This window comes from Dendropsophus ebraccatus, chromosome 3 (assembly GCF_027789765.1).
Source record: "Dendropsophus ebraccatus isolate aDenEbr1 chromosome 3, aDenEbr1.pat, whole genome shotgun sequence".
NCBI lineage: Eukaryota > Metazoa > Chordata > Amphibia > Anura > Hylidae > Dendropsophus > Dendropsophus ebraccatus.
Window position 1 is genome coordinate 150960882 of NC_091456.1, and position 25529 is coordinate 150986410.

The window sequence follows — 25529 nt, forward strand, 5'->3', positions numbered from 1 at the left end:
CCGAGATTACGATACGGGGGTTATGTCCCAACACCTTGGCTGCAAGTCAACAGAGCATAAGTAATATGCGGCACAATTTTAATTTACAGAGGTGCCAATTGTCCTCACCGTAAAAAGGGAAAAAGGTCATCAGGCTTATTAGACAAAGATATTGGATGCCATTTTAGGTACTGTCGCTTGTCACAGAATCAACCCCCTCCGCATCTCATTCTGTGGATATGGCTTTGTTATTTTTTAATTGTAGCGGCATAGGCGGTGGGGTCATTGCTAACTCATTCTGTTGCTAAAGAATTGAAGAGGCTTGACTAGACTCTGGAGTGGCATTTCCACAGGGACACGTGTCCAATGAGAATAGTGGCTGATCTTCTGATAATGGACGTCCTTATTAAGCTTTCTGGATGGCTGATGACGAGCACTTAATGGCAGAAATGAAATGAGGTCCCAGGTGGCAGATCACTGTTATACAGTCGGCTTGTTAAGGGGCTCTCTTTTTTTTCCAGTTAATGTTAGCTATGCAGCTTGCTAATGTGTTACAGCCTAATAAGTGTTGGAGTATAGTCCCGGATATTATGCCTTATGTCATACACAAGAAACCTGGAATTACTGTAAGGGGTTAATAATACACTCCAAATGTAAGAATACTTTACACTGCAGATATTACGTTTTATTTACTTAGATAACAGCAGCGGTACGTGTCATGATTTGTCTTCTTTTCTATGTAAAAATATGTTACTCTATCATTTACATTAGAGGACTGGGTAGGAATCTATAAAACCTCTATAGCAGGCCCAACATTTAGCTTTCATAAACTCCTGAATTGCAAATGTGCCCACCTATATAGTAATTCACCCCATGGCCTTGTATAACTACCCAATGAAACAGATATGGGACATTCAGAATTCTGCAAAAGGTGAAAATCCACAATGGTTTTTTAAATATCTGATGCAGAGTTTTCAATTGTTTTGATTTTATTGGAAAAAAATTGGACAAGGAATGGTACGGTTACCACAAATCAGTGCTGAATATTGCCATGTGGATAGGGCCTCAATTCATTCAAGACTTAGGGCCGTATTACATGGAGTGATAATCACTTATCTCTTATCACTTCATGTAATAGAGGCAACGATCAGCCGATGAAATGATTGTTTCTTTAGGCCCAGACCTTAAATCATTCCCGTCTGACTGTGCATTACTACATGTAATAGCGATGCGTGGCCAACGGCTGATGATTGCCCAAACATTTAATACTTCTCGGCACAGCTCGCTGTAGCTTCAGAGCGGCCTGTCTGAGCCGACAGCCAATTACTGGTCACTACAGAACTGTGGATAGGTAAAGTATTAACTGTTAAGACAAAGACAAAAGACAATGGACATTGATAACGATGTCTGTGCAGCCCTTGCTAAATGATTATTGGGCCATATAATAGACCCAGTAAACAAGTGCTGATTTAGCAGATAAGCGCTAGTTTACAGTATTGATCAGGCCTTCCCCGGCCCGTGTAATAGGGTCCTTAGAGTACGTTCGAATGTACTTAAAGGGGTGTTTCCATGTCAACTAATATAGTTAAACTTTGTAGAGCACAGTTAAATATTTTTCAAAAACACATCCATTTAACTTTACTTTTTCTGATTTGCCCAGTCTTTCCCTCCCATTGTTGACAGCTTGTTTTCTAAAAGAGTAGTTGGACTGATTATATATATATATATATATATACAGTGGTGCCTTGGATTACGAGCATAATTCGTTCTGGGGCCATGCTTGTAATCCAAATCCACTCTTAAACCAAAGCAAATTTTCCCATAAGAAATTATAGAAATGCAGACAATTGGCTTCACACCCCAAAAATAATGATTTATTATTCTGAATAACATGTAAAACAAATGAAACAAACATTCAGAAACAGCAGAATATGTGATATTATAAATTACTGTACAGTAATGGAGAGAATGGAAAACACAAGGGCGGACAGAGACTGCAGGAAGCATGAAGGAATGAGCAGGACATATGTCGGCACAGTATAGCAGCACTCTCTGTCCGGGGAGAGAGTGGTTACAGCTATGAAGAGATTACCTCCACAGTCCTGTCCCCTGATGTAAGCCCCAGCCTGAAGTGGATCTGCTATGATTTGGAAGGTGAGGGAGACTTCCTGGGTCAGAGTACAGTGCTGTAGACCACACTATGCAGACCATGCCCCTCCCCCACTCATGCTCCCACCCAGTACAGGGGGCTCTTAAACCAAAGCAATGCTCTTAAACCAAGTCACAATTTTGAAAAAATGTGAGCTCTTAAACCAAAACGCTCTTAAACCAAGTTACTCTTAAACCAAGGTACCACTGTATACATATTCTATGAAAAAAGGACTTATTCATCTCTCCCCCCTCTGTGTTTGGCCCATGTACCCTCCATTTCCCTATATTCAGTGTCCCCTACTGTGCATCTTCTTACAACTCCTGCATCCCCTGCAGCTTGTGTGGAGCAGTCGGGGAGCAGTACAAGTCTGCCATGATGCTCAACCACCCAGGATCAGGGATCTAGTCTAACTTTAACAAGGGCTTATTATTAAAGTAGGGCTTATATTTTAAACCTACTCCAAAAGCCTGCAAAATAAAGCTAGGTCTTACTTTTGGGGTATGGCCTATTTTCAGGGAAGAAAAGAGGGGGGGCTGTCAGGAGAAATTAGGCAAATTTGTTAAACGAAAAAATATTTAATTTGACAAGCTCTAAAAAGTTTAAAGGAAAAGTCTGGTGAAATTTTTATTAAAGTATTGTATTGCCCTCAAAAGTTATACAAATTACCAATATACACTTATTACGGGAAATGCACATAAAATGTTTTTCCCTGCACTTACTACTGCATCAAGGCTTCACTTCTTGGATAACATAGTGATGTCACATCCTGGGTAACATGGTGATGTCACTTCCTGGATAACATGGTGATGTCACGCCCCGACTCCCAGAGCTGTGCAGGCTGTGGCTGCTGAAAAGGATGACACTGGGGGACACAGGGCACTGGAGGGACACTGAGCATCCCTCTGCCATCATCCTCTCCAGCAGCCACAGCCCGCACAGCTCTGGGAGTCGGGGCGTGACATCACCATTTTATCCAGGAAGTGACATCACCATTTTATCCAGGAAGTGAAGCCTTGATGCCGTAGTAAGTGCAGGGAAAAAAACACTTTATTTCCCGTAATAAGTGTATATTGATGATTTGTATAACTTTTGGGGGCAATACAATACTTTAATAAAAATTTTCGCCAGACTTCTCCTTTAATTCTATAAGTTGAGAATAACACACTCCTCCTTAATCTGCTGATTTCATTCTGTGGAATTTATGCTGAAGATTTTGCTCCTATTGATTATGTAATTCAAATCTGTAACATAAAATCCATAACGTGAAAACTGCTAGGTGAAATCCACAGAGGATTAAGTACATAAGAACGCACCCATAAGGGTTTATGTCTGACAGCAGCTAACCTTAAAGCGCAACTATAAAATATTTTGACCTTTCAGTTTTAGTTAGCTTAGGTCATGATAAGACTTTTTGCAATATACATTAATAACCTAAAATGAACAGTTTTTTAAATACATAAGGCTGATTATGCCCTTACAGTTCTGTCTGGCTGTGACTTATTTCTGCATTCCTGCTGGACACCCCCCCTCCCTGCAGATCCGTCCTGAGTGTACGGACTCTGACAGGAGGATCAGATAACAGCCCTGACACAGAGAGAAACAAAACCTCCTCCCCCCTCCTAGCAGCACGTTCTCCCCCCTCCCCTCACAGAGGTGATTAAGCAGAGCTGAGGGTGTTGTGTGTGAGGTGCAGCGCAGGGGAAGAGATGGATGGAGGCACAAGTGTATCCAATGCCACCATGACTCCAATATACTGCATGAGGGAGAGTGGGTGAGTCACTGAGGGGAGGACTACAAGTCCCAGCACAACACAGCTGTAGTCCTTCCATAGTACATATAACACTCACTATCAGATGTCTGCAGCAGGTGCCCCCACCTCCATGCCTGACATTATCCTACAGTGTTATGAGAGCAGGTGACTGTATCTAACCCCACTGTGTGTGATACCATCTGCTGGGGCTCTGTATCTAATCTTACATTGTGATACTGTATGCTGGGGCTCTATCTGATCCCACTGTGTGTGATACATCTGCTAAGGTGCTGCTCAGTGACTGGAGGGACGCAGCCAGAGAGATGAGGGATAGGCCACGCACATTTTTCTCAGCCAGAAGAAAAATTCATTTATTCCTCTTAGCCAAACAACTGGGGATATCTCAGCGAGCGTACATGTTATCCACGCAGTTTAGGGCTCTTTTTAAAAGGTAACACGTGGGCTTTTTATTTGAGGAATTTCATTTTTTGGCTACTGAAATTATAGTTGCGCTTTAATGTTTCAGTATCCTCAATGTCATATGTATAGGACTCCAAGAAATTCAGACCAATAAAAACAACAAAAAAAGAAGAGCTACTTGAATGTTATTATAGGAACAAGTCTTATATCTCGGAAAGAGGGATTCTTTGGGGGTTTATTGCAGTCACATGTAAGCTTTTAGATTTTGAGTGAAGTTAAGGCACTCACACACTTTATATTAAAGTTGGCCGAACTCAATGGCTTTGTCAGGTTTGGCCAACTGTTTAGGCTATGTTCACACTTTGTATGTGTGCAGCTGAAACTATGACCGTGGGAAAAAATAGACATGCGGCTGAAAACATACGGTCATTTACTTGGAAATCTGGTTCAACTAAAAATAACAAATAAAATCTTAAGAAAGTGATGCAAACACCTCTGGATGCATCTGGGAAAGCAGGGAAACAGTTTACATGAATTGCTATTACCGGGGTTTGCGATCCTCTGCAGTATGCCGATGTCGATGCCTCTCATGGTTAATATATTGAATTAATAAAACACATTTTCGTTGTAATAAAGTCCCTTTCATTGTTCAATAATTAAATTTAAACGAATCCATCATTTTGCAATTAAATATACTGTTAAAATAAATATATATATAAATAAATGTATATTTATATATATATTTATTTTTTGACAGTATATTTAATTGCACAATAATGGATTCATTTAAATTAAATTATTGAACAACGAAACTGATTTTATTTCAACGAAAATGTGTTTTATTAATTAAATATTAATTAGTACAGGAAGCTCCATAAGCCGTTAATTCATATTGCCTGCAATAGAGCTTTCTGTACTAATCATCACTTTACTTTAATTAAAACATCAAATGTTTCTTCTAATTATGTTATCACAATAGCATTATTAGAAGAAACATTTAGAATTATATGTGCGCTCAGCTGATTGGCTGATCGGCTGAGCGCACATATAAAGAGCCGGTCCGCAGTACAGTCACTTCATTGTGCTGTGGACCAGCGAAGAGACAACATCGGGGTGAGTATAGAGCTCTCCCCACCCCCTCCCCAGCACTGCACCCCTCCCAGCAAGGAAGGGGGGGTCAGTTAACCCCTTCCTTGCTGGGATGGGTGCAGTCTGACATCAGTCTGGCCCCCAAGGGGTTAAGGGGGATGCAATACATCCTCCCTTAACCCCTTGGGGGCCAGACTGTAAGCAGCGATCTGTAAAGATGCTGCATACTGTAAGGAGCACAACACCGCTCACAATGATGGGTGTTGTGCTCCTGTTTGTGTTTTTTGTGTGTTTCTCCCTTTTTGTTTTTCAGATATCGGTATCCTGGGGATTACGTCGGACTCTGTGGACTACGTCGATGACCAGCGGTTGTTTGTTGTTGTTTTTTTTATAAAATGGTCAATGAGGGGTGTGGGGGTGTTTTTATTTGATTAAAAATTTTTTTTTAACTTGTGTCTTGTCTTTATTTCTTTACTTTATAGACTTAGTAGTGGAAGCCGTCTAAAGTCGGGGCCTAGTGTTAGCCGGTATAAAATGGCTAACACTAACCCCCCATTATTACCCCAGTACCCAATGCCACCAGGGGTACTGGGAAGAGCCGGGTGCCAGTGGTCCCGGAGCGTCAAAATTGGCGCTCCTGGACCGGGCGGCAGCAGGCTGGTAAGATTTAGGCTGGGGAGGGCCTAAACCAATGGCTCTTCCTACCCTGGTGTTACCAGGCTGCTGTTTTTTGGTTTTTAACCTGGCTGGTTATAAAAATAGGGGGGACCCTATGCGGTTATTTTTAAATAAATAAATAATTTAAAAAAAAAACGCATAGGGTCCCCCCTATTTTTATAACCAGCCGGGTTAAAAACCAAATGACAGCAGCCTGGTAACACCAGGGTGGGAAGAGCCATTGGTTTGGGCCCTCCCCAGCCTAAATCTTACCAGCCTGCTGCCGCCCAGTCCAGGAGCGCCAATTTTGACGCTCCGGGACCACTGGCACCCGGCTCTTCCCAGTACCCCTGGTGGCATTGGGTACTGGGGTAATAATGGGGGGTTAGTGTTAGCCATTTTATACCGGCTAACACTAGGCCCCAACTTAGTAATGGATTCCGTCTATTAGACGGCTTCCACAACTAAGTCTATAAAGTAAAGAAATAAAGACACAAGTTAAAAAATTTTGTTATTCAAATAAAAACACCCCCACACCCCTCATTAACCATTTTATAAAAAAAAAAACAACAAACAACCGCTGGTCATCGACGTAGTCCACAGAATCCGACGTAATCCCCAGGATACCGATATCTGAAAAACAAAAAGGGAGAAACACACAAAAAACACACAAACAGGAGCACAACACCCATCATTGTGAGCGGTGTTGTGCACCTTACAGTATGCAGCATCTTTACAGATCGCTGCTTAGTCTGGCCCCCAAGGGGTAAAGGGAGGATGTATTGCATCCCCCTTAATCCCTTGGGGGCCAGACTGATGTCAGACTGCACCCATCCCAGCAAGGAAGGGGTTAAGTGTCCCCCCTTCCTTGCTGGGAGGGGTGCAGTGCTGGGGAGGGGGTGGGGAGAGCTCTATACTCACCCCGATGTGTCCTCTTCGCTGGTCCGCAGCACAATGAAGTCACTGTGCTGCGGACCCGCTAATTATATGTACGCTCAGCCGATCAGCCAATCAGCTGAGCGCACATATAATTCTAAATGTTTCTTCTAATAATGCTATTGTGATAACATAATAAGAAGAAACATTTGATGTTTTAATTAAAGTAAAGTGATGATTAGTACAGAATGCTCTATTGCCGACAATATGAATTAACGGCTTCCTGGAGCTTCCTGTACTAATTAATATTTAATTAATAAAACACATTTTCGTTGAAATAAAATCAGTTTCGTTGTTCAATAATTTAATTTAAACGAATCCATCATTGTGCAATTAAATATACTGTCAAAAAATAAATATATATATATAAATATACATTTATTTATATATATATTTATTTTAACAGTATATTTAATTGCACAATGATGGATTCGTTAGAATTAAATTATTGAACAACGAAAGGGACTTTATTCCAAAGAAAATGTCTTTTATTAATTTAATATATTAACTATTAGAGGCATCGGCATTCGGCATCAATGCCGGCTATTTTTGAAGTACTCCGTACGGACCGCCTGTCAATCCACGGCCGCATTTCCAGCCGCAAACAATGGTCTTGTTCATTTTTTACGGGTCCGTTTACCGTAGGGCCGTAGATTCATACATAGTGTGCACTGTGCAGCCGTATATCGTATACTTTCCAGCGTACGCATGAACCGCCAAAAATACCGCCGCACAATTACAGCCGCAAATACAGCCGCACAATTACATAGTCTGAACCTAGCCGTAAAGTGTATAGTAGCCTCCCAACTCCCAGTGACAGATGATGTCATTGGAGAGAAGGGTCAGGTGTGTTGGATTTTTACCACCTAACCTATTGTTCTGGCTGCTGCTTACCCCTCCTCTTTCCTTAGAGGAAACATAAAAGTACAGCCATCATTTGGTAACACTATAAAACAAAAATACCCCCCCCAAAAAAAGGATTGTGCTTAATGGCAAAAGATCATCCAAATCCACCTGATCTCACCACTTGTATTTTCAGCTGACCACGTCTAAAAAAATCTAAACCTCTTCTGTACTCAATCCACTACTAGATTGACTATATTCAATGGTAGCCATTACATCCACTATAAATCAATGAGATCCATTAGGGATCCGTTTGAACACAGATAGTTCGATAAATGGAAACACTAAGTTGATTGGTTACTATAAGCAACAACCCCGCTTTCCCCCTTTTACTAATTTTATATGTCTCTCCCATTTTTAATATATAGAATATTTTATTTGCAATGGTCTTGACTATAAGTATTTAGTCGGATCCACAAGTGAAAAGATAAAATTAAAATCGAAATCCTTCCCTTTCCCCTTTATGTAGTGTGCAGTCTGATGGCTAAATTAGTGCCTAATCCACTTGTAATATTTATGGCGCCAACACTTAGTTAAGCAACCTTTATGTAAGATTTATGTTGATTTTTTCATTTCTCATTTAATGGCGAATTATAAGGACCATGTTTCATAAAGATAATTCTCCATTTAAATTCATCAGCCCATTAAATATTAAAATTATGTTTCTTATGCAGTCTAGAACAAATTTGTCCAGCTTCAGCGATTATTTGCACTCATAAAAATTAGGCCTGATTAATAAAATTTAAATGCTTGATTAAGTTGACATTTTCATGTTTCACTTCTGATTTATGAAAATTATTCCGTGTATGAGCCTCCAGATTTGCGTTGCTGCGCCTTGGTCTCATCTTTTCTAGTGCAGCAAATAGACAGATACCTTTCTAGGTACCAAGGGGTGATCTGGTTGCCAGATACCATTAGACTCACTCATCAGACTGTGAGAGTTTGTTAAGAGCATAACCAGGATTTATTTTTATTTTTTTTGCCTTTTCACAGGATTTTATGTAATTGCTTATTAGGTTACGACCTGGAATGACTCCTGTTAGACACTTCTGTGCTGAAAAAAAAAAAATCATTTAAAAATCTGCCGTACTAATATGTCACATAAGTCCACACTCCTTTCTGGTTGTTTGTCACACCGATGCTTAATGAGACTAAATACTGAATATTTTTGATCGACAAAAAAACAAAGCAACCATGAGCCCGTTATTTATATGACATGGGTAACCACTAGGGGACATCTGATCGCTACAAGTATCATTCAATGATGCAGAGGTCACAAATGCATCCCTATACTCCACTGGGTTACAGGTCGCCATAGTAGATAGCCATAGTTAGTTCAATAGGTAAATGCACACAAGTAGTATTTACTTATGGTCCTATTGATAACCCACAATAGAAACCTTTGAATGTAATCCATCTATGCCTAGAAATGTAATCCCAGAAAGGGAAAAATAAACATGTTCCAAAAACATAAAACAATTGGTAACATAAGGAAAAACTGGCCCTGTGAGGTCATAGTCAACATGTGAGTGACTTGTGCCCTTCTTATAATATAATATAATTTACCTATGTGCCTATTTACCATTATTTTCCATATTTATGATGTATTTTATCATATGTTGTGGGGGCTAAATATTATTGTAGAACTGCAGTCTCCATCCCCCAAAGGAAGTGTGTGTTTTTATGCCTGAGATCTCTTAATAACATATATACATTGTAATGAGATTTGGTTATTTCATGAGAGAATTCTTTTAGGTGTATATATTGTCCTTAGGTTCCTGTATGTTTGGAATACTTAGAGCTGTAGGCGTTCTTCAAAACTTTCGTATTCTTAGACAGTATAAACTTAGACTAGACAGTCTACAATTGCACTAGTGACTCTGTCAAATCTTTAGACTATCTAGTCTCAGTTGCACAATTGCTTTAGTTTTATGCTAAAAAAAAGTGAATCAAGATGTGGCAATCTAAGCCCTGCCTCTTTTCACAGAAGCTCATGCCCACTTTCTGATAAGCTCCACCCGTTTTTATATTCTACACCAGTATCGGGAGTGTAGCTATAATTGGTTCAGAGCCTACAGTGACACTCTGAATAGATACAAAAACGTATTGAGAAGACCAGTCCTATGAACGACAAGTAATAGTTTGGGGTCCCTGTTATATTTTGCATTAGGGACCTTGAGTGTCTGGTCGGTACAGTTTGATATTACAAGATCTGTAATGATGTTTATTACATAATTATGCAGAAGAACATTTTCCACCATTATAGCAGTAGCCTATGGGTAAGGTCATCTGGAATATTTACAATGATAAGTAGTAAGTCATTGCGTAATTTGCACTAGCTCAGAGAGGAGCGACTGGAGCATAGACTGCTGTAAATTAAAGGACAGTTACTCTAACATTCTACCATATGCTCCTATCTAATAAAATCTCTAACACGGCTGCAATCAGACCATAGCAAGAACTATCTGTGACTGTTATCCATTTTATGCCTGTGGCTAGCAAACTGAGCAGCCAGCAAAGATATTAAGATGTCTCTATTTTTGGCACTATACAATACTGCTCTGCTGTATCATGATGCTATTGCAAATAATTAAAATATGTGCCTAGACTGGGGATCGACTTAAAAAAAAATGTGAGCAATTCTGTCTGAGAGTCGCAGAACACATTTATTTATGAGCCAGAGAAACGCTTCTGTTTCTAAGGCAAAGGTTAAAACATTTATAACCAAATGAAATGCATATGGCCCACTATCTAACATTGTATTCACAAGTTGGTATCTATTTATTAAAATGTATCTATCTATCTATCTACAAAAAGATGTTCTGAAGCACACCAGCATAGATTAAAAAAGTGCTATTTATTACAAAAAGTGCAAAAAATACACAGGAGATGCAACGTTTCGATCTTCTCACAAGATCAGTATCAAGCTTGATAATGATCTTGTGAGAAGATCGAAACGTTGAAACATTTTTGTATTTCCTGGGATCCTGAGCCAAGTGACTTACTCTGTATAGCACCTGCTCCACCAGATTTGGAAGTGCGGCTTTCTCTTGCATCTATCTATCTATCTATCTCTAATCTATCTATCGCTTTAAAATGATGATGGAGATCATCGAAACGTCGCGTCACTTCTTATGCCGTGTTATGTTACTTCACTGATGGAATAAATTGCACTAGTTTTTTCAACGACTTTGTGTGCTGTGGGACATATATTATTGAATTATCTCCTATCTATCTATCTATCTATCTTCTATCTATCTATCTATCTATCTATCTATCTATCTATCTATCTATCTATCTATCTACCCATAATATGTCTGTAATATAGCATGACTAATGTTGGGTACCAGAACCTGTAATTTAATGCTAAATTACAGATAAGACCACACAAGGCTTTACCCCTATATAAACTTGCCTCTGTCAATTTAATCTGCAGACCCAAGACTATTTTCATTTAGCAATTTCAAGGTTGGGCTACAAAAAAAAAATCATGTAAATGACTATCTACATTGTAATTTCAGAAGCAGATTACTTGATAATACCAGTAGCAGAAAGGTCATTAGAGTGAAGATAATGCACAGATTGGAGTGGCTTATTACTGTACACATTTAGCATTGCTAAACACTGCTTCAGGAAGTTTAGAAATTTGCATCTCCTGATGCAGTATTAGATGAATCTGGACACTCACTTCTATAAGTCACCTTGCAAGGAAGGGTAAGCCATACTGCCCCTTAGGCCTTATTCACACGTTCTGTGCTTAAGGACAACACGGATGTGGATGAACGCCCCCCCCCCCCCCTCACACAGCAGAATCTCCAATATGATGCTGGGAGCGGGAAAACTGTATAAACATGTGTGGCACTGTAACAAAGCAGCCGCCAGAGTGTGCCATTACAGCGCCAAGCATATTCATACATTTTTCCCGCTCCCAGCATCATATTGGAGATGCTTCCATGCGGAGGAAGGGGGGGGGGCCTTCCACATCCTTGTTGTCCGTGAAGCACAGAACGTGGGAATAAGGCCTTACTGTTGTCACTGTGTCCACTGTTTTATGCCGCGTTACTGTTTGTAAGTACAGTGTTTATTCAAGTTACTATGTTAGTTGGTTCCAGGACGACCATTGTATGTTGAAAATATTGTATCTTGAGACCAAAACTCTGTGGAAAACTGGTAATTGGTTCTGAAGCCCCCAAAATGTCATCCCAAAATAAAGTTTTAAAAAGAATTAAATAAATAAAAAACAGATAACTAGTATGGATAAACCTAGAAAGAAAACAGGGTGGGTCAGCTTGCCTCGCAATTGTAGACAACTAGCCCTTGATTGAAGTGGGTGGAGGGGGGAGTGCATGGATCCTAACGGTAGCCGGCTGTGGGTTCACAGTTAAAGGGGTTATCCAGTGTTACAAAAACACGGCCACTTTTGCACTGCTCTTGTCTCCAGATTGGGTGGAGTTTCAAACTCAGTTCTATTGAAGTAAATGGAGCTTAATTGCAAACCACACCTGAACTGGAGACAAGAGTGGGGCAAAAGTGGCCATGTTTTTGTAGAGCTGGATAACCCCTTTAAGACAAAAGAATTCGGTGTCTAATCTAGCACGTCCAGATGTGTAGAAATTCTATGTTAAAACTTAACTTTTAATACATTAGTACAGCAAAAATCATAGGACCAACGCTTTCACACCATGGAGCTTAATCAAGGTGAACGTGTTGGTCCTATAATTTTAGCTGCACTAATGTATTAAAAGTTATGTTTTAACATGACACCAAATTCTTTTGTCTTCACGTCAGTATGGATAAAGCAAGTCCTTAGATATAACAGTCATAAAGAGGTACTGGAGACTGTAACTTGCTTCCTATGTAGAGGAACCAATCGTTTTCAGGGTCCCATATAGATCATGCAGGGTCCCAGAAAAATAAAAAGAAGTCATGCTCGCCTGGTGCCCAAAGGAGCAACTCACCCTGGAATATGGCTGCATGCAACTTCTTCAGCCACTGGGAGTCAAATGCCAAGTGCCTGGGTTGGATGAACCCGAATGTTTGGCAAGTTTGTTCATCACTACTCCAGGAGGTAATGCACTTATCCTGGATGTCTAGCCATCTTCCATTTGCTCTACTGCCAATATAACATCATGATGCTGTTCAACATGAGGCTGTAACATTACTGGCCATGCTATGTACCCTATTTGTGGCAACAGTGACTAATGAAAAGTAACAACCTTCAGATCTACCAGTATCTACCGGTACTAATAAAATGGACACAAAAATTCTGTTTGTTGTTTTTTTATGGCATTGGAGTGCTCTCCCAGATGAAGTAAGATCCCTTCTTACCCTAACAAAAATAGTTGCACCGAGATGTGTCTGAATGTTTTTACCTGGTAAGCCGAACATGTTAGGGCGGGTTCACACTAGGAATTCTCGCAGACAATGTCCGCGGAATTCCGTCAGCTGTCCGCCCGCACATCTGGGCGCCTTTCCGCCGGCCCCATAGACACCATTCTATGGGCCGGCGTATTCCGCTATACGCTGAAAGAAGTGTCATGTCACTTCTTTTAGCGGATCGCGGAATACGCCGGCCCATAGAATGGTGTCTATGGAGCCGGTGGAAAAGCGCATGCCCATGCGGGCGGACAGCTGACGGAATTCCGCGGACATTGTCCGCGAGAATTTCGTAGTGTGAACCCGCCCTTAGCGGGGAACCAGAGCTGTGGGATGATCAGTACTCTGATGCCTACATCTTACCTACACCGAGCATTGTTATCAGATGCACAAGATATGCTGACTGCTCGTACATTCACAACTCAAATGAAATCCACAAACCGAAGGCTTCAATTTACATCGCATTCCCTCTGCTATTCCGACATACATAGTTTGTTCAATTCAAGACAAACATTGACTATGATTACATTTTGTGAAGATGCGATAAGTATCACTCACCATATCCTGTGTTCTGTTATCTTTTCCTGATATGATTAAGAAATAGTTCCAAGCCAATAACAGCAACAAAGCCAGCGGGATCATGTACACCTCAAAATTCCACACCACAAGGAGGAAGATCTGCAGACACAAAATACATGCAATTTTATCATTGTATCCAATGTTATCTGATGTTTCTAATGTGTATATCACAGGGCAGATGAACAATTTCACTTTATTTTTTACAATTTCACTATTTCTACAAATAAAACCAGTTGCCTTTAAAAATTACAATGTAACAGTAATACACATGTAACAGGGCTGGATGTTACTGCAACTTTGTGCGATGTTATAATTCATTATTTTTACCTATAGAGGAAATTTACTGATAATACTTTCTGATATCAGGCTGAATCTTTCAGTGTAAATGGACCTATTAATGGATAGATAGATCGATAGGAGATAGATAAATAGGAGATAGATATCAAACTATTAAAGGCATTATCCAGCACTACAAAACCATGGCCGCCTTCTTCCGGAGACAATACCACTCTTGTCTGAGGTTCAGGTGCGGTTTGCAATTAATGCTGTCTCTGGAAGAAAGTGGCCATGTTTTTCTAAGTAGAGATGACCAGTAATCCACACCTGTCCAATACGTCTGCCATCTCCAAAGGTGATAGAGGGTGATAACACACGTGCCATTCTTTTTCATATATTTTTTTGATTGTTTTACATTTACCAGATTATAATGTTCTCTGTTTTCTATCATAGATTCAAGCCATCATTGGAAACGAGTAGTCTATCATCCCCTGCAGAGGAACATACGGCTGACATCACACATCGGTTTTGCAACTCGAACTTTACAGCTTTACCATCATGAATAGAGATCTAACAAGTTTATTTTGATCACTACGTTTTGGTCATATGGACAGAATCTATATAGGAGATCATACTCACCTCCTATCCTGGGACCAGAGAGTGTAGCCCCCATGGACTACAGCGGGAGGTTGTCCGCTATTCACATGATGCGGTTAATGCGGCATCTGTGGTGATGCAAAGGATTTTCCCAAAGGGGATGATTACGAGACCTATGTCTCCAGTCCCCGAGTCAGTGCTAATGCGACGGCTCACTTGACAATCCGGGTCCAGTTTATTGATATATCACTAATGTAACGTGAGTTTTATTTATTGATTTTTTCTAACATATGCATTTTATTTACGCCTAAGAGGTTGAGAAATATCACTTAGTTGCTCATTACCTAGTTTGCAATGTATTTTATTACAGTCCCAAGTCAAATAGATCTCTATACATATGTAACTTCATTAGTGGGTGTTCCTTTTATTGTCCGAGTCATCTTCATACCACGCATGCGCAACTCGTACGTACACACACCGAGTTGCGATCCATTCGAGCTTGCGTTCCACGGCAACGTGGATGTCTCTGTTGGACTGAGCTGTATGTTTCCTGACGCATCGGGTGAGCGATTTAACCTGATTCCTTTTAGATAATTTACAATGCATCTTCTTTCATTATATGAACACTTTCTGCACTGTTGTACATTTGTATATACATATGGTAACACAGAGGTATCGGGAGTGCCCGCCCATGATTTTGTAACTTGTGTGATGTCACGATTGAATACACCTGATTATGATGAGTATCACTTTTGCTGTGTATAAATACCCCTATATGCACGTGTGTTTTAGTAGCTTTAGAAAAGACCACAGTTGTGGTCAGAAACGTCGCGGTTTACTTTTGGGATGTGAATAAAAGCACGCTGTTTACTTTTTGAACACTATTCTGGAGTGCTGCTGCTTTTTTGGATTTAGATAGATAGATAGATAGAGAGATATCAAACTATTAAAGGCATTATCCAGCACTACAAAACCATGGCCACCTTCTTCCAGAGACAATACCACTCTTTTCTGAAGTTCAGGTGCAGTTTGCAATTAAGCTCCATTCACTTAAATTTAAACTAAGTTAAAGTGACTCTGTACCCAAAATCTGACCCCCCCAAACCACTTGTACCTTCGGATAGCTGCTTTTAATCCAAGATCTGTCCTGGGGTCCGTTTGGCAGGGGATGCAGTTATTGTCATAAAAACAACTTTTAATCCTGCAGCGCTGTGTCTAACGGCTGGGGCTTACATTTGTATACCCATTAGGCTGGCCATCATAGAAAGTCAAAAGTTTTGATCAGTCTGGGTCTTATTGTGTGTTTACACAGAGAGATTTATCTGACAGATTTTGGAAGCCAAAGCCAGGAATGGATTTGAAAAGAGAAATCTTTTCTTTATGACCTGTTCCCTTTTTATAGTCTGTTCCTGGCTTTGGCTTCACAAATCTGTCAGAAAAAAACCTCTCGGTGTAAAGTCACCATTAGTGTTTAAACCTGTAACGATCATCAGCTCCCCACTCAGCATAATCAGTATGGCTCCATAGACTTACATTATAAGCCTGACTGATCTCGTGATACAGAGAGAGAGAGCACATCAGCAACACAATCCACTCTCCGGCCATACAATTCCAACAATGGAAGTCTATGAGACTTCATTGTGGGAATTTAGAGTCAGCCAGGGAGTGGATCATGCTGCAGTGAGCAGTGAGACCCTTATTGATCAATAACTTTTGACATGCCTGACGACATTTCAAAAGTTATTTTTTTTGACAGGTACTTTCTCAATATTATTACTTGATTCTCAATCTAGTGATGTCATATCTATTATTAACCCCCAGACGACCCTGGGCATACCTGTACATCCTGAGTAGTTTATGTGTTATGAAGCGCGCTCCAGACGGAGCGTGCTTCATAGCAGGTGGGGGCCGGCTACAGTGAGCAGCCAGACCCTCACCTTTAACCCCTTAGCGACCCATGACGTATCTGATACGTCATGGTGCCGCTCGGGGTGTTCAGAGCGGGGTCCCGCCGGGACCGCGCTCTGAACGGCGCTGATCCCGGCTGACACGTGCAGCCGGGCAGTGCCTCTATTAGCCGGCGCGGGTCCCGTTGCCGCGCCGGCTAATTAAGCCTCTAAGTGCAGCTGTCAGGTTTGACTGCGCCGCACGTCCCCGGTGTCGAGTGGGACGGATCTCCCCCCCCGCGATGCGATCGCGGGGGGGAGATCCGTTCTTCTGCCCGTGCCGGGCCTCAGCGTCGGAATGACGCTGATCCCGGCTCGGCAATAGATTGCTATGGCCTGCAGCAGGCCATAGTAGTCTATGACCGATCTAATCGATCTTTGCTGTGTATATACACAGCATTGATCTCTATGAGAGATCAGTGCTGTCTATATACAAGTCCCCCAGGGGGGCTTCTAGTTACAGTAAAAAAAAAAGTAAAAAAAGTGTTTTTATTAATAAAAAATCCCCTCCCCTAATAAAAGTCCAAATCACCCCCCTTTTCCCATTTTATAAATATAAATAAATAAATAAACATATTTAGTATCGCCGCGCGCGTAATCGCCCGAACTATTAATTAATCACATTCCTGATCTCGCACGGTAAACGGCGTCAGCGCAAAAAAATTCCAAAGTGCAAAATTGCGCATTTTTGGTCGCATCAAATACAGAAAAAATTTAATAAAAAACGATCAAAAAGTCGTATATGCGCAATCAAGGTACCGATAGAAAGAACACATCATGGCGCAAAAACTGACACCTCACACAGCCCCATAGACCAAAGGATAAAAGCGCTATAAGCCTGGGAATGGAGCGATTTTAAGGAACGTATATTTGTTAACAATGGTTTGAATTTTTTACAGGCCATCCGATACAATATAAGTTATACATGTTATATATCATAGTAATCGTAACGACTTGAGGAACATGCATAACTAGTCAGTTTTACCATAGGACAGACGGCGTAAATGCAAAACTCCCCGAAATCAAAACAAATTCGTTTTTTTTTTCAATTTGACAGCGCAAATGATTTTTTTCCGGTTTCGCAGCATATGTTATGGAAAAATAATGCCTGTCATTGCAAAGTACAATTGGTTTCGCAAAAAATAAGCGCTCATATACGTCTCTAGGTGAAAAAATGCAAGCGCTATGGACTTTTAAACTTAAAATGGAATAAGCAAAAGCGCAAAAACGAAAATAGGCTTTGACCTTAAGGGGTTAATGAAAGGCTGCAGCGATTACTCTGCAGCCTGTCATTAACCACTTAAACACCTCGATCACTACGCGATCGCTGCGTTTAAGTGTGACAGAAGCAGCTCCTGTCACTTACTGATCACACTGCGGGGGTCCTGATCACTGTGTCAGACCGCCGGAGGTCTCTTACCTTCCTCCGTGGGGTCCGATCGGCGCTCTGTTGCTTGAGTCTGTCACAGGTAGGCTCAATCAGCAGAGCGCCTATTACACTGATCAATGCTATGCCTATTTTTTAGCAGTGATCAGTGTATGCAATCTAATGATTGCATGTAAAAGTCCCCCAGGGGAACTTAAAATGTGTAAAAAGATAAAAATGTTTTTAAAAATATCCCAAAGCCCCTCCCCACTAAAAGTTAACATCATCCCCCTTTCCCAGTATACAAATAAAACATGTAAAAATTAATATATAAACATATTATATACTGTAGCATGCATAATTGTCCGTTCTATTAAAATATAACAATCGTCATCCTGTACAGCAAACAGCATAAACTTAAAGAGGGAAAAAAGCTCCAGAATTGCTCATTTTTTGTTACATTATACAAATAAAAAAAAAAAAAAAAAAAGTGATTAAAACATCCGAGCTACACATATATGGTATTACTAAAAACTAGAGCTCTAGCACAAAAAATAACACCCTAACCAGCCATGTAGGTGAAAAACTAAAACCGTTATAAGAGTCACAATATGGCCATTTTATTAATACTTAAATTGCAAAAAAAAAAAAGGATTTCATTAAAAAAATATATACCGTATTTTTCGCTTTATAGGACGCGCCTTTTGATAAGACGCACCCCTGATTTTAGGGGTGAAAAATAGAAAAAAAAATATTTTGCTCATTGTCACAGTTTGGAGATAGCAGCAGTGTGATCGGTGCCAATCCCCCCATATAGTGCCCCACATAGTAGCCAATGCCCCCATATAGTGCCCCACATAGTAGCCAATGCCCCCATATAGTGCCCACATAGTAGCCAATGCCCCCATATAGTGCCCACATAGTAGCCATCGCCCCCATATAGTAACCAATGCCCCCACATAGTAACCAATGCCCCCATATAGTAGCCAATGCCCCCATACAGTGCCCCCATATAGTAGCCAATGCCCCCATACAGTGCCCCCATATAGTAGCCAATGCCCCCATACAGTGCCCCCATATAGTAGCCAGTGCCCCCATAGTAGCCAATGCCCCCATACAGTAGCCAATGCCCCCATACAGTAGCCAATGCCCCCATATAGTAGCCGATGCCCCCATACAGTAGCCAATGCCCCCATAGTAGCCAATGCCCCCATACAGTAGCCAATGCCCCCATACAGTAGCCAATGCCCCCATATAGTGCCCCCCATAGTAGCCAATCCCCCCTGCGACCAGAAAAACAACAAACATGCTACTCACCTGTCCGCCGGCCCCAGCAGCTCCTCTCCCGACAGTCCGGGCTCCCGTCATCCTCTGGCACAGGCAGCGGGGGACAGAGAGACTGCCTGTGCCAGAAGTGCCCTGCAGCCGCTGCAGAACACTTCCGGGACACAGGCAGCGTCTCTGTACCCCGCTGCCTGTGACGGAGGATGACGGGAGCCCGGACTGTCGGGAGAGGAGCTGCTGGGGCCGGCGGACAGGTGAGTAGGACAGCGATCCCCTCCGCCCGCCCAGCCGGCCCCCTCCATCGCCGCTTAGCCGATCAGGAGCCCAGGAAAGTGCTGCTCATTGCACTTTCCCGGGCTTCTGATCGGCTCAGGTGAGCGGCGATAGAAGGGGCCGGCTGGGCGGGCGGAGGGGATGGCTCAGGGCCGCTCACTATGCATATGCATAGTGAGCGGCAATACAGGGGGCGGGCGGGACGGCTTCCTTGCGGTGCTCAGCACTGCTTGGGAGCCGTCTTCGCTTTATAGGACGCACTTGGTTTTTCCTCCCACTTTGGGAGGAAAAGAAGTGCGTCTTATAAAGCGGAAAATACGGTAACATTAAAGAATCAGTGTAAACCTGCATATGGTTGTGTCCGGGATGATCTATAGAATAATGGTATCATGTCATTTTTACCGTATAGTTCATTGCATAGACACAGGAACTCCCCAAAAGTTACCATATTGCATTCTTTTTTCCAATTTCACCAATTTATATTTTCATAAATAATATTTTGGGGTTCCATCATACATGTTATGGTAGAATGAAAGACGGCATTACATACTGTAGAACGCCTATTCCTGTAAAAAAAAACAAGCCCTTACATGGCCCTGTATGTAGGAAACTGAAAGTGCTAGAGCTCTTAGAATAAGAGGAGGAAAAAACAAAAAAGAAAAAATCAAAATTGGCACGGTCCACTGGGTCATATTGGGCTTGGTCCTCAAAGGGTTAAGGCTCCACATGACCACAGAAAACTTATGACATCATTGATTTGTGATTACTATCATGATGTCTCATTACATTTGACGTGATTACCCATGAATTCTGACATTCTCCACAATGGAAAGGTTTCTAAAATTCTACCTTTTGAAAGGAACTTGTCACAACGAAAAAGAGGAGCCCAGTGGGTGAACTCAAAGTCCCCTCTGTGTGTAAGGATGCATACACAGGTAGCTGTCAGTCACTGCTTACTGGACTCCTTAGGGACTTCAACATTGCAAGCAATACTGAATCTTTCTGTTTTTTTTGTTGACCCTTTTATTGGTAAAACCCCGGTATTAGTGAACTGCATGCACTGATTGGCTGTCTAGTATCTCCTCTGTACAGTATAGTGTCATACTACATGTCCTGTACTGCTATGTGTGTGTCTAGTATCTCCTCTGTACAGTATAGTGTCATACTACATGTCCTGTACTGCTGTGTGTGTCTAGTGTCTCCTCTGTACAGTATAGTGTGATACTACATGTCCTGTACTGCTGTGTGTGTCTAGTGTCTCCTCTGTACAGTACAGTGTGATACTACATGTCCTGTACTGCTGTGTGTGTCTAGTATCTCCTCTGTACCGTATAGTGTGATACTACATGTCCTGTACTGCTGTGTGTATCTAATATCTCCTCTGCAGTACAGTGTGATACTACATGTCCTGTACTGCTATGTGTGTGTCTAGTATCTCCTCTCTACAGTACAGTGTGATACTTCATGTCCTGTACTGCTGTGTGTGTCTGGTATCTCCTCCCTACAGTACAGTGTGATACTTCATGTCCTGTACTGCTGTGTGTGTCTAGTATCTTCTCTCTACAGTATAGTGTGTACTACATGTCCTATACTGCTGTGTGTGTCTAGTATCTCCTCTCTACAGTACAGTGTGATACTACATGTCCTGTACTGCTGTGTGTGTCTGGTATCTCCTCTCTACAATACAGTGTGATACTACATGTCCTGAACTGCTGTGTGTGCCTGGTATCTCCTCTCTACAGTACAGTGTTATACTACATGTCCTGTACTGCTGTGTGTGTCTGGTATCTCCTGTCTACAGTACAGTGTGGTACTACATGTCCTGTACTGCTGTGTGTCTAGTATCTCATCCCTACAGTACAGTGTGATACTACATGTCCTGTACTGCTGTGTGTGTCTAGTATCTCCTCTCTACAGTATATTATGATACTACATGTCCTGTACTGCTGTGTGTGTCTGGTATCTCCTCTGTACAGTACAGTGTAATACTACATGTCATGTACTGCTGTGTGTGTCTGGTATCTCCTCTGTACAGTACAGTGTAATACTACATGTCATGTACTGCTGTGTGTGTCTGGTATCTCCTTTCTATAGTACAATGTGATACTACATGTCCTGAACTGCTGTGTGTGTCTAGTATCTCCTCTCTACAGTACAGTGTGTACTACATGTCCTGTACTGCTGTGTGTGTCTGGTATATCCCCTCTACATTACAGTGTGATACTACATGTCCTGTGCTGCTGTGTGTGTCTGGTATCTCCTCTCTACATTACAGTGTCATACTTCATATCCTGTACTGCTGTGTGTGTCTGGTATCTCCTCTCTACATTAGAGTGTGATACTAGATGTCCTGTACTGCTGTGTGTGTCTAGTATCTCCTCTCTACAGTATAGTGTGATACTACATGTCCTGTACTGCTGTGTGTGTCTAGTATCTCCTTCCTACAGTATAGTGTGATACTACATGTCTTGTACTGCTGTGTGTCTGGAATCTCCTCTGTACAGTACAGTGTGATACTACATGTCATGTACTGCTGTGTGTGTCTGGTATCTCCTTTCTTTAGTACAATGGGATACTATATGTCCTGTACTGCTGTGTGTGTCTAGTATCTCCTCTCTACAGTACAGTGTGATACTTCATGTCCTATACTGCTGTGTGTGTCTAGTATCTCCTCTCTACAGTATAGTGTGTACTACATGTCCTGTACTGCTGTGTGTGTCTGGTATATCCCCTCTACAGTACAGTGTGATACTACATGTCCTGTGCTGCTGTGTGTGTCTGTAGGAAGGAGATACTAAACACACACAGCAGTACAGGACATGTAGTATCACACTATACTGTAGAGAGGAGATACTAGACACACACAGCATAACAGGACATGTAGTATCACACTCTACTGTAGAGAGGAGATACCAGACACACACAGCAGCACAGGACATGTAGTATCACACTGTACTGTGGAGGGAATATACCAGACACACACAGCAGTACAGGACATGTAGTACACACTATACTGTAGGAAGGAGATACTATAGTGTGATACTACATGTCCTGTACTGCTGTGTGTGTCTGGTATCTCCTCTCTACAGTATAGTGTGATACTACATGTCCTGTACTGCTGTGTGCGTCTAGTATCTCCTTCCTACAGTATAGTGTGATACTACATGTCCTGTACTGCTGTGTGTCTGGAATCTCCTCTCTACAGTACAATGTGATACTACATGTCCTGTACTGCTGTGTGTGTCTAGTATCTCCTCTCTACAGTATAGTGTGATACTACATGTCCTAAGCTGCTGTGTATGTCTGGTATCTCCTCTCTACATTACAGTGTGATACTACATGTCCTGTACTGCTGTGTGTGTCTAGTATCACCTTCCTACAGTACAGTGTGATATTACATGTCCTGTACTGCTCTTTACCTGTGCCAGGATGAGCTGTTCCTTTAGGCACCAGTTAAGTGCGACTTTGTTTTATTTTTCTAGGACCCAATGGAACTGTACAGGACCCTGAAAACAGTCCAGTCTTCTACATAAGAAGTAATTTACAGCTTCCAGCGGTTCTTCCTGACTGTTGTATGTAAGGACTTGCTTTATCTATCCATTGGGGTCATATTTTACGGCTTCAGAGCCAATTATCAGTTTTCCATAGGGTTTTGGACTCATAATACAGTAGTTACAACATACAATGGTTGTCCCAGTACCAATTAATATTGTATGTTGAGGGACCACTCAGTTAAAGGCAACCTGTCAAGCAGATCAATCTGCCAGCAGCATGTTATTTACATATATATACTATATATATATATATATATATATATATATATATATATATATATATGTAAATAACATGCTGCTGGCAGATTGATCTGCTTGACAGGTTGCCTTTAACTTACATCCTGATAATCAAATAATGTACAATGTTACAAAGTGAGATGTATAGGGAAGACATGTCACACTCCAAATCACTGACAATCTCTTGTGATCTACTATTACCAGGGCAGGCCATAATATTACACTGTACATATTTAGGCTATGTTTACACTACGTAAAAGTATGGCCGTTGTTGCCATCGGCAACAACGGCCGTACTTTATGCAGTGTGGAACATTGCCTATATTTCTATGGGATCCTGGCCGGAGCATATACACATCGTATACGTTCCGTCCGGGATCCCGTGCGGACCCGCAAATAACTGACATGTCAGGCCGTAGGAAACCCTGTCAGTTCACACAATGAAGCGAGCGGCTCCGGCCGCTTGCTTCATTGTGTGCTGTGGGAGGTTCTGATGCGGGCGCGCGCTGATGTGCCCACATCAGAACCCTGCGGCTGGAAAGATCATCCGGAACGGAACGGCCGTTCTCATACGTAGTGTGAACATAGCCTTACACTAATGGGTGCCAGAGTATGTAGGAGAACCTATTTTAACAACACACCCCTAGGATACATCCACCTCCATAATGATATGTGTATATGTGTGTGTATATATACTCGAAACTGTGAATTCTGAAAACAAAAGCTTAACAATGATTGGTAATGCTCCTTATTAAATGGTTCTCGTTACATCTTTGAGACAATGCAACATTATTCAATGGTGAAATTATTGATAGTGGAGTAGATGCAATGTGTGAGGAATTACAATGACTTCCACCATGAATTCCAGAAGAGTTCGACCTATTTATATTACTGATTAACACTGAATCATTATTTAATACCAAAGACCTTCATCTCACTGGTGTAACAATGTCAGATGAGCCGGCGGATGATGCAAATGTCAAGTCTGGTACAGCTTGCCTGAAGGTCCTTTTGTTGGAAATCAGAAGTGATTAGGAAAAATTCTTATGCTGCGGTTAACAGTAAACATACATAAGAAGAAATGAAGAAATTGCTTTTAGCAGAGCTGCCTGGAATAATAACGCTACCAGTGATCACAGCATTTAAAAGAAAGTCATCAAGTATTTCACTGCAGAACAAATCCTGCGGGGCGTTCTCACACTGCAAGGAGGAAGAAGGAGATACAAATCCCCCAGGTAATCCAATGATTGAGCAGTGATTACACACAGACTATAGCAAAGTGAACAAAACCTGTTTAATAACATTCGATAATTTGGATGAGTCACAAGTGACCGCTAGTTCATTATTAACAAGTCTTACACATTTACTTCTTACTGCTCTCTCAACATGTTTTTTTTTGTCTGAATATAAAATTGCCTCTAAAAAATACTATGGGGGAGATTTATCCAACATGGTGTAAAGTGAAACTGGCTCAGTTGCCCCTAGCAACCAATCAGATTCCACCTTTGGAAAATGAAAGGTGGAATCTGATTGGTTGCTAGGGGCAACTGAGCCAGTTTCACTTTACACCATGTTTGATAAATCTCCCTCTGTTTTTTTTCTCACTTTTTATTTTACCTGCATTTTTTTTTATACAGTGACATTTTGTACAGTGACATTTTGTACAGTGACATTTTGAAATATACCATACCTGTGTTGCTATAGACGTTAACGTAAGTCACTATTAGTGGTCTAATACAAACATGATCAGAAACTAATCTATAAACCTGAACTTACATAGCTGCTTTTGTAATAAATTCATAGAAATAATGGAGAAAGGACACCTTTCTATTAATCCTGCTCCACTTCCCCAAGTTCAGATCCACAGCTCTCAGACATTTAAGACATAGGCTATGTTCACACATAGTCCAAAAAAGTAAAACGTTAAACTAAACTTGCAAATAGGGTAAAAATAAGATTTTTGTTTTAAAAAGTTGTTGCATCATTTTAAGTGACTTTAAGAAAATGCATTGAAATCTATGGATAAACGGACGTCTTTTTAGCGCATTGTATTGAATGACGATCATTTTTTAAGCGGACGTCATTCAATACACTGTGTGAAAAAGACGTCCGTTATTTCATAAACTTCAATACATTTTATTGAAGTCACTTAAAAT

The 25529-nt window shown here is 41.2% G+C and overlaps 1 protein-coding gene across 8 annotated transcripts in view; it reads right to left on the minus strand.

The window, feature by feature from the left end:
* The window catches only part of MCTP1 (multiple C2 and transmembrane domain containing 1), a 528068-nt gene that overhangs the window by 73477 nt on the left and 429062 nt on the right, over positions 1-25529 (minus strand). For all 8 annotated transcript variants that reach the window (XM_069962927.1, XM_069962926.1, XM_069962934.1 and 5 more), the window contains one exon: positions 13821-13940. In XM_069962927.1, coding sequence (XP_069819028.1) covers positions 13821-13940 — 120 coding nt within the window. The remainder of the gene's footprint in view (positions 1-13820; positions 13941-25529) is intronic.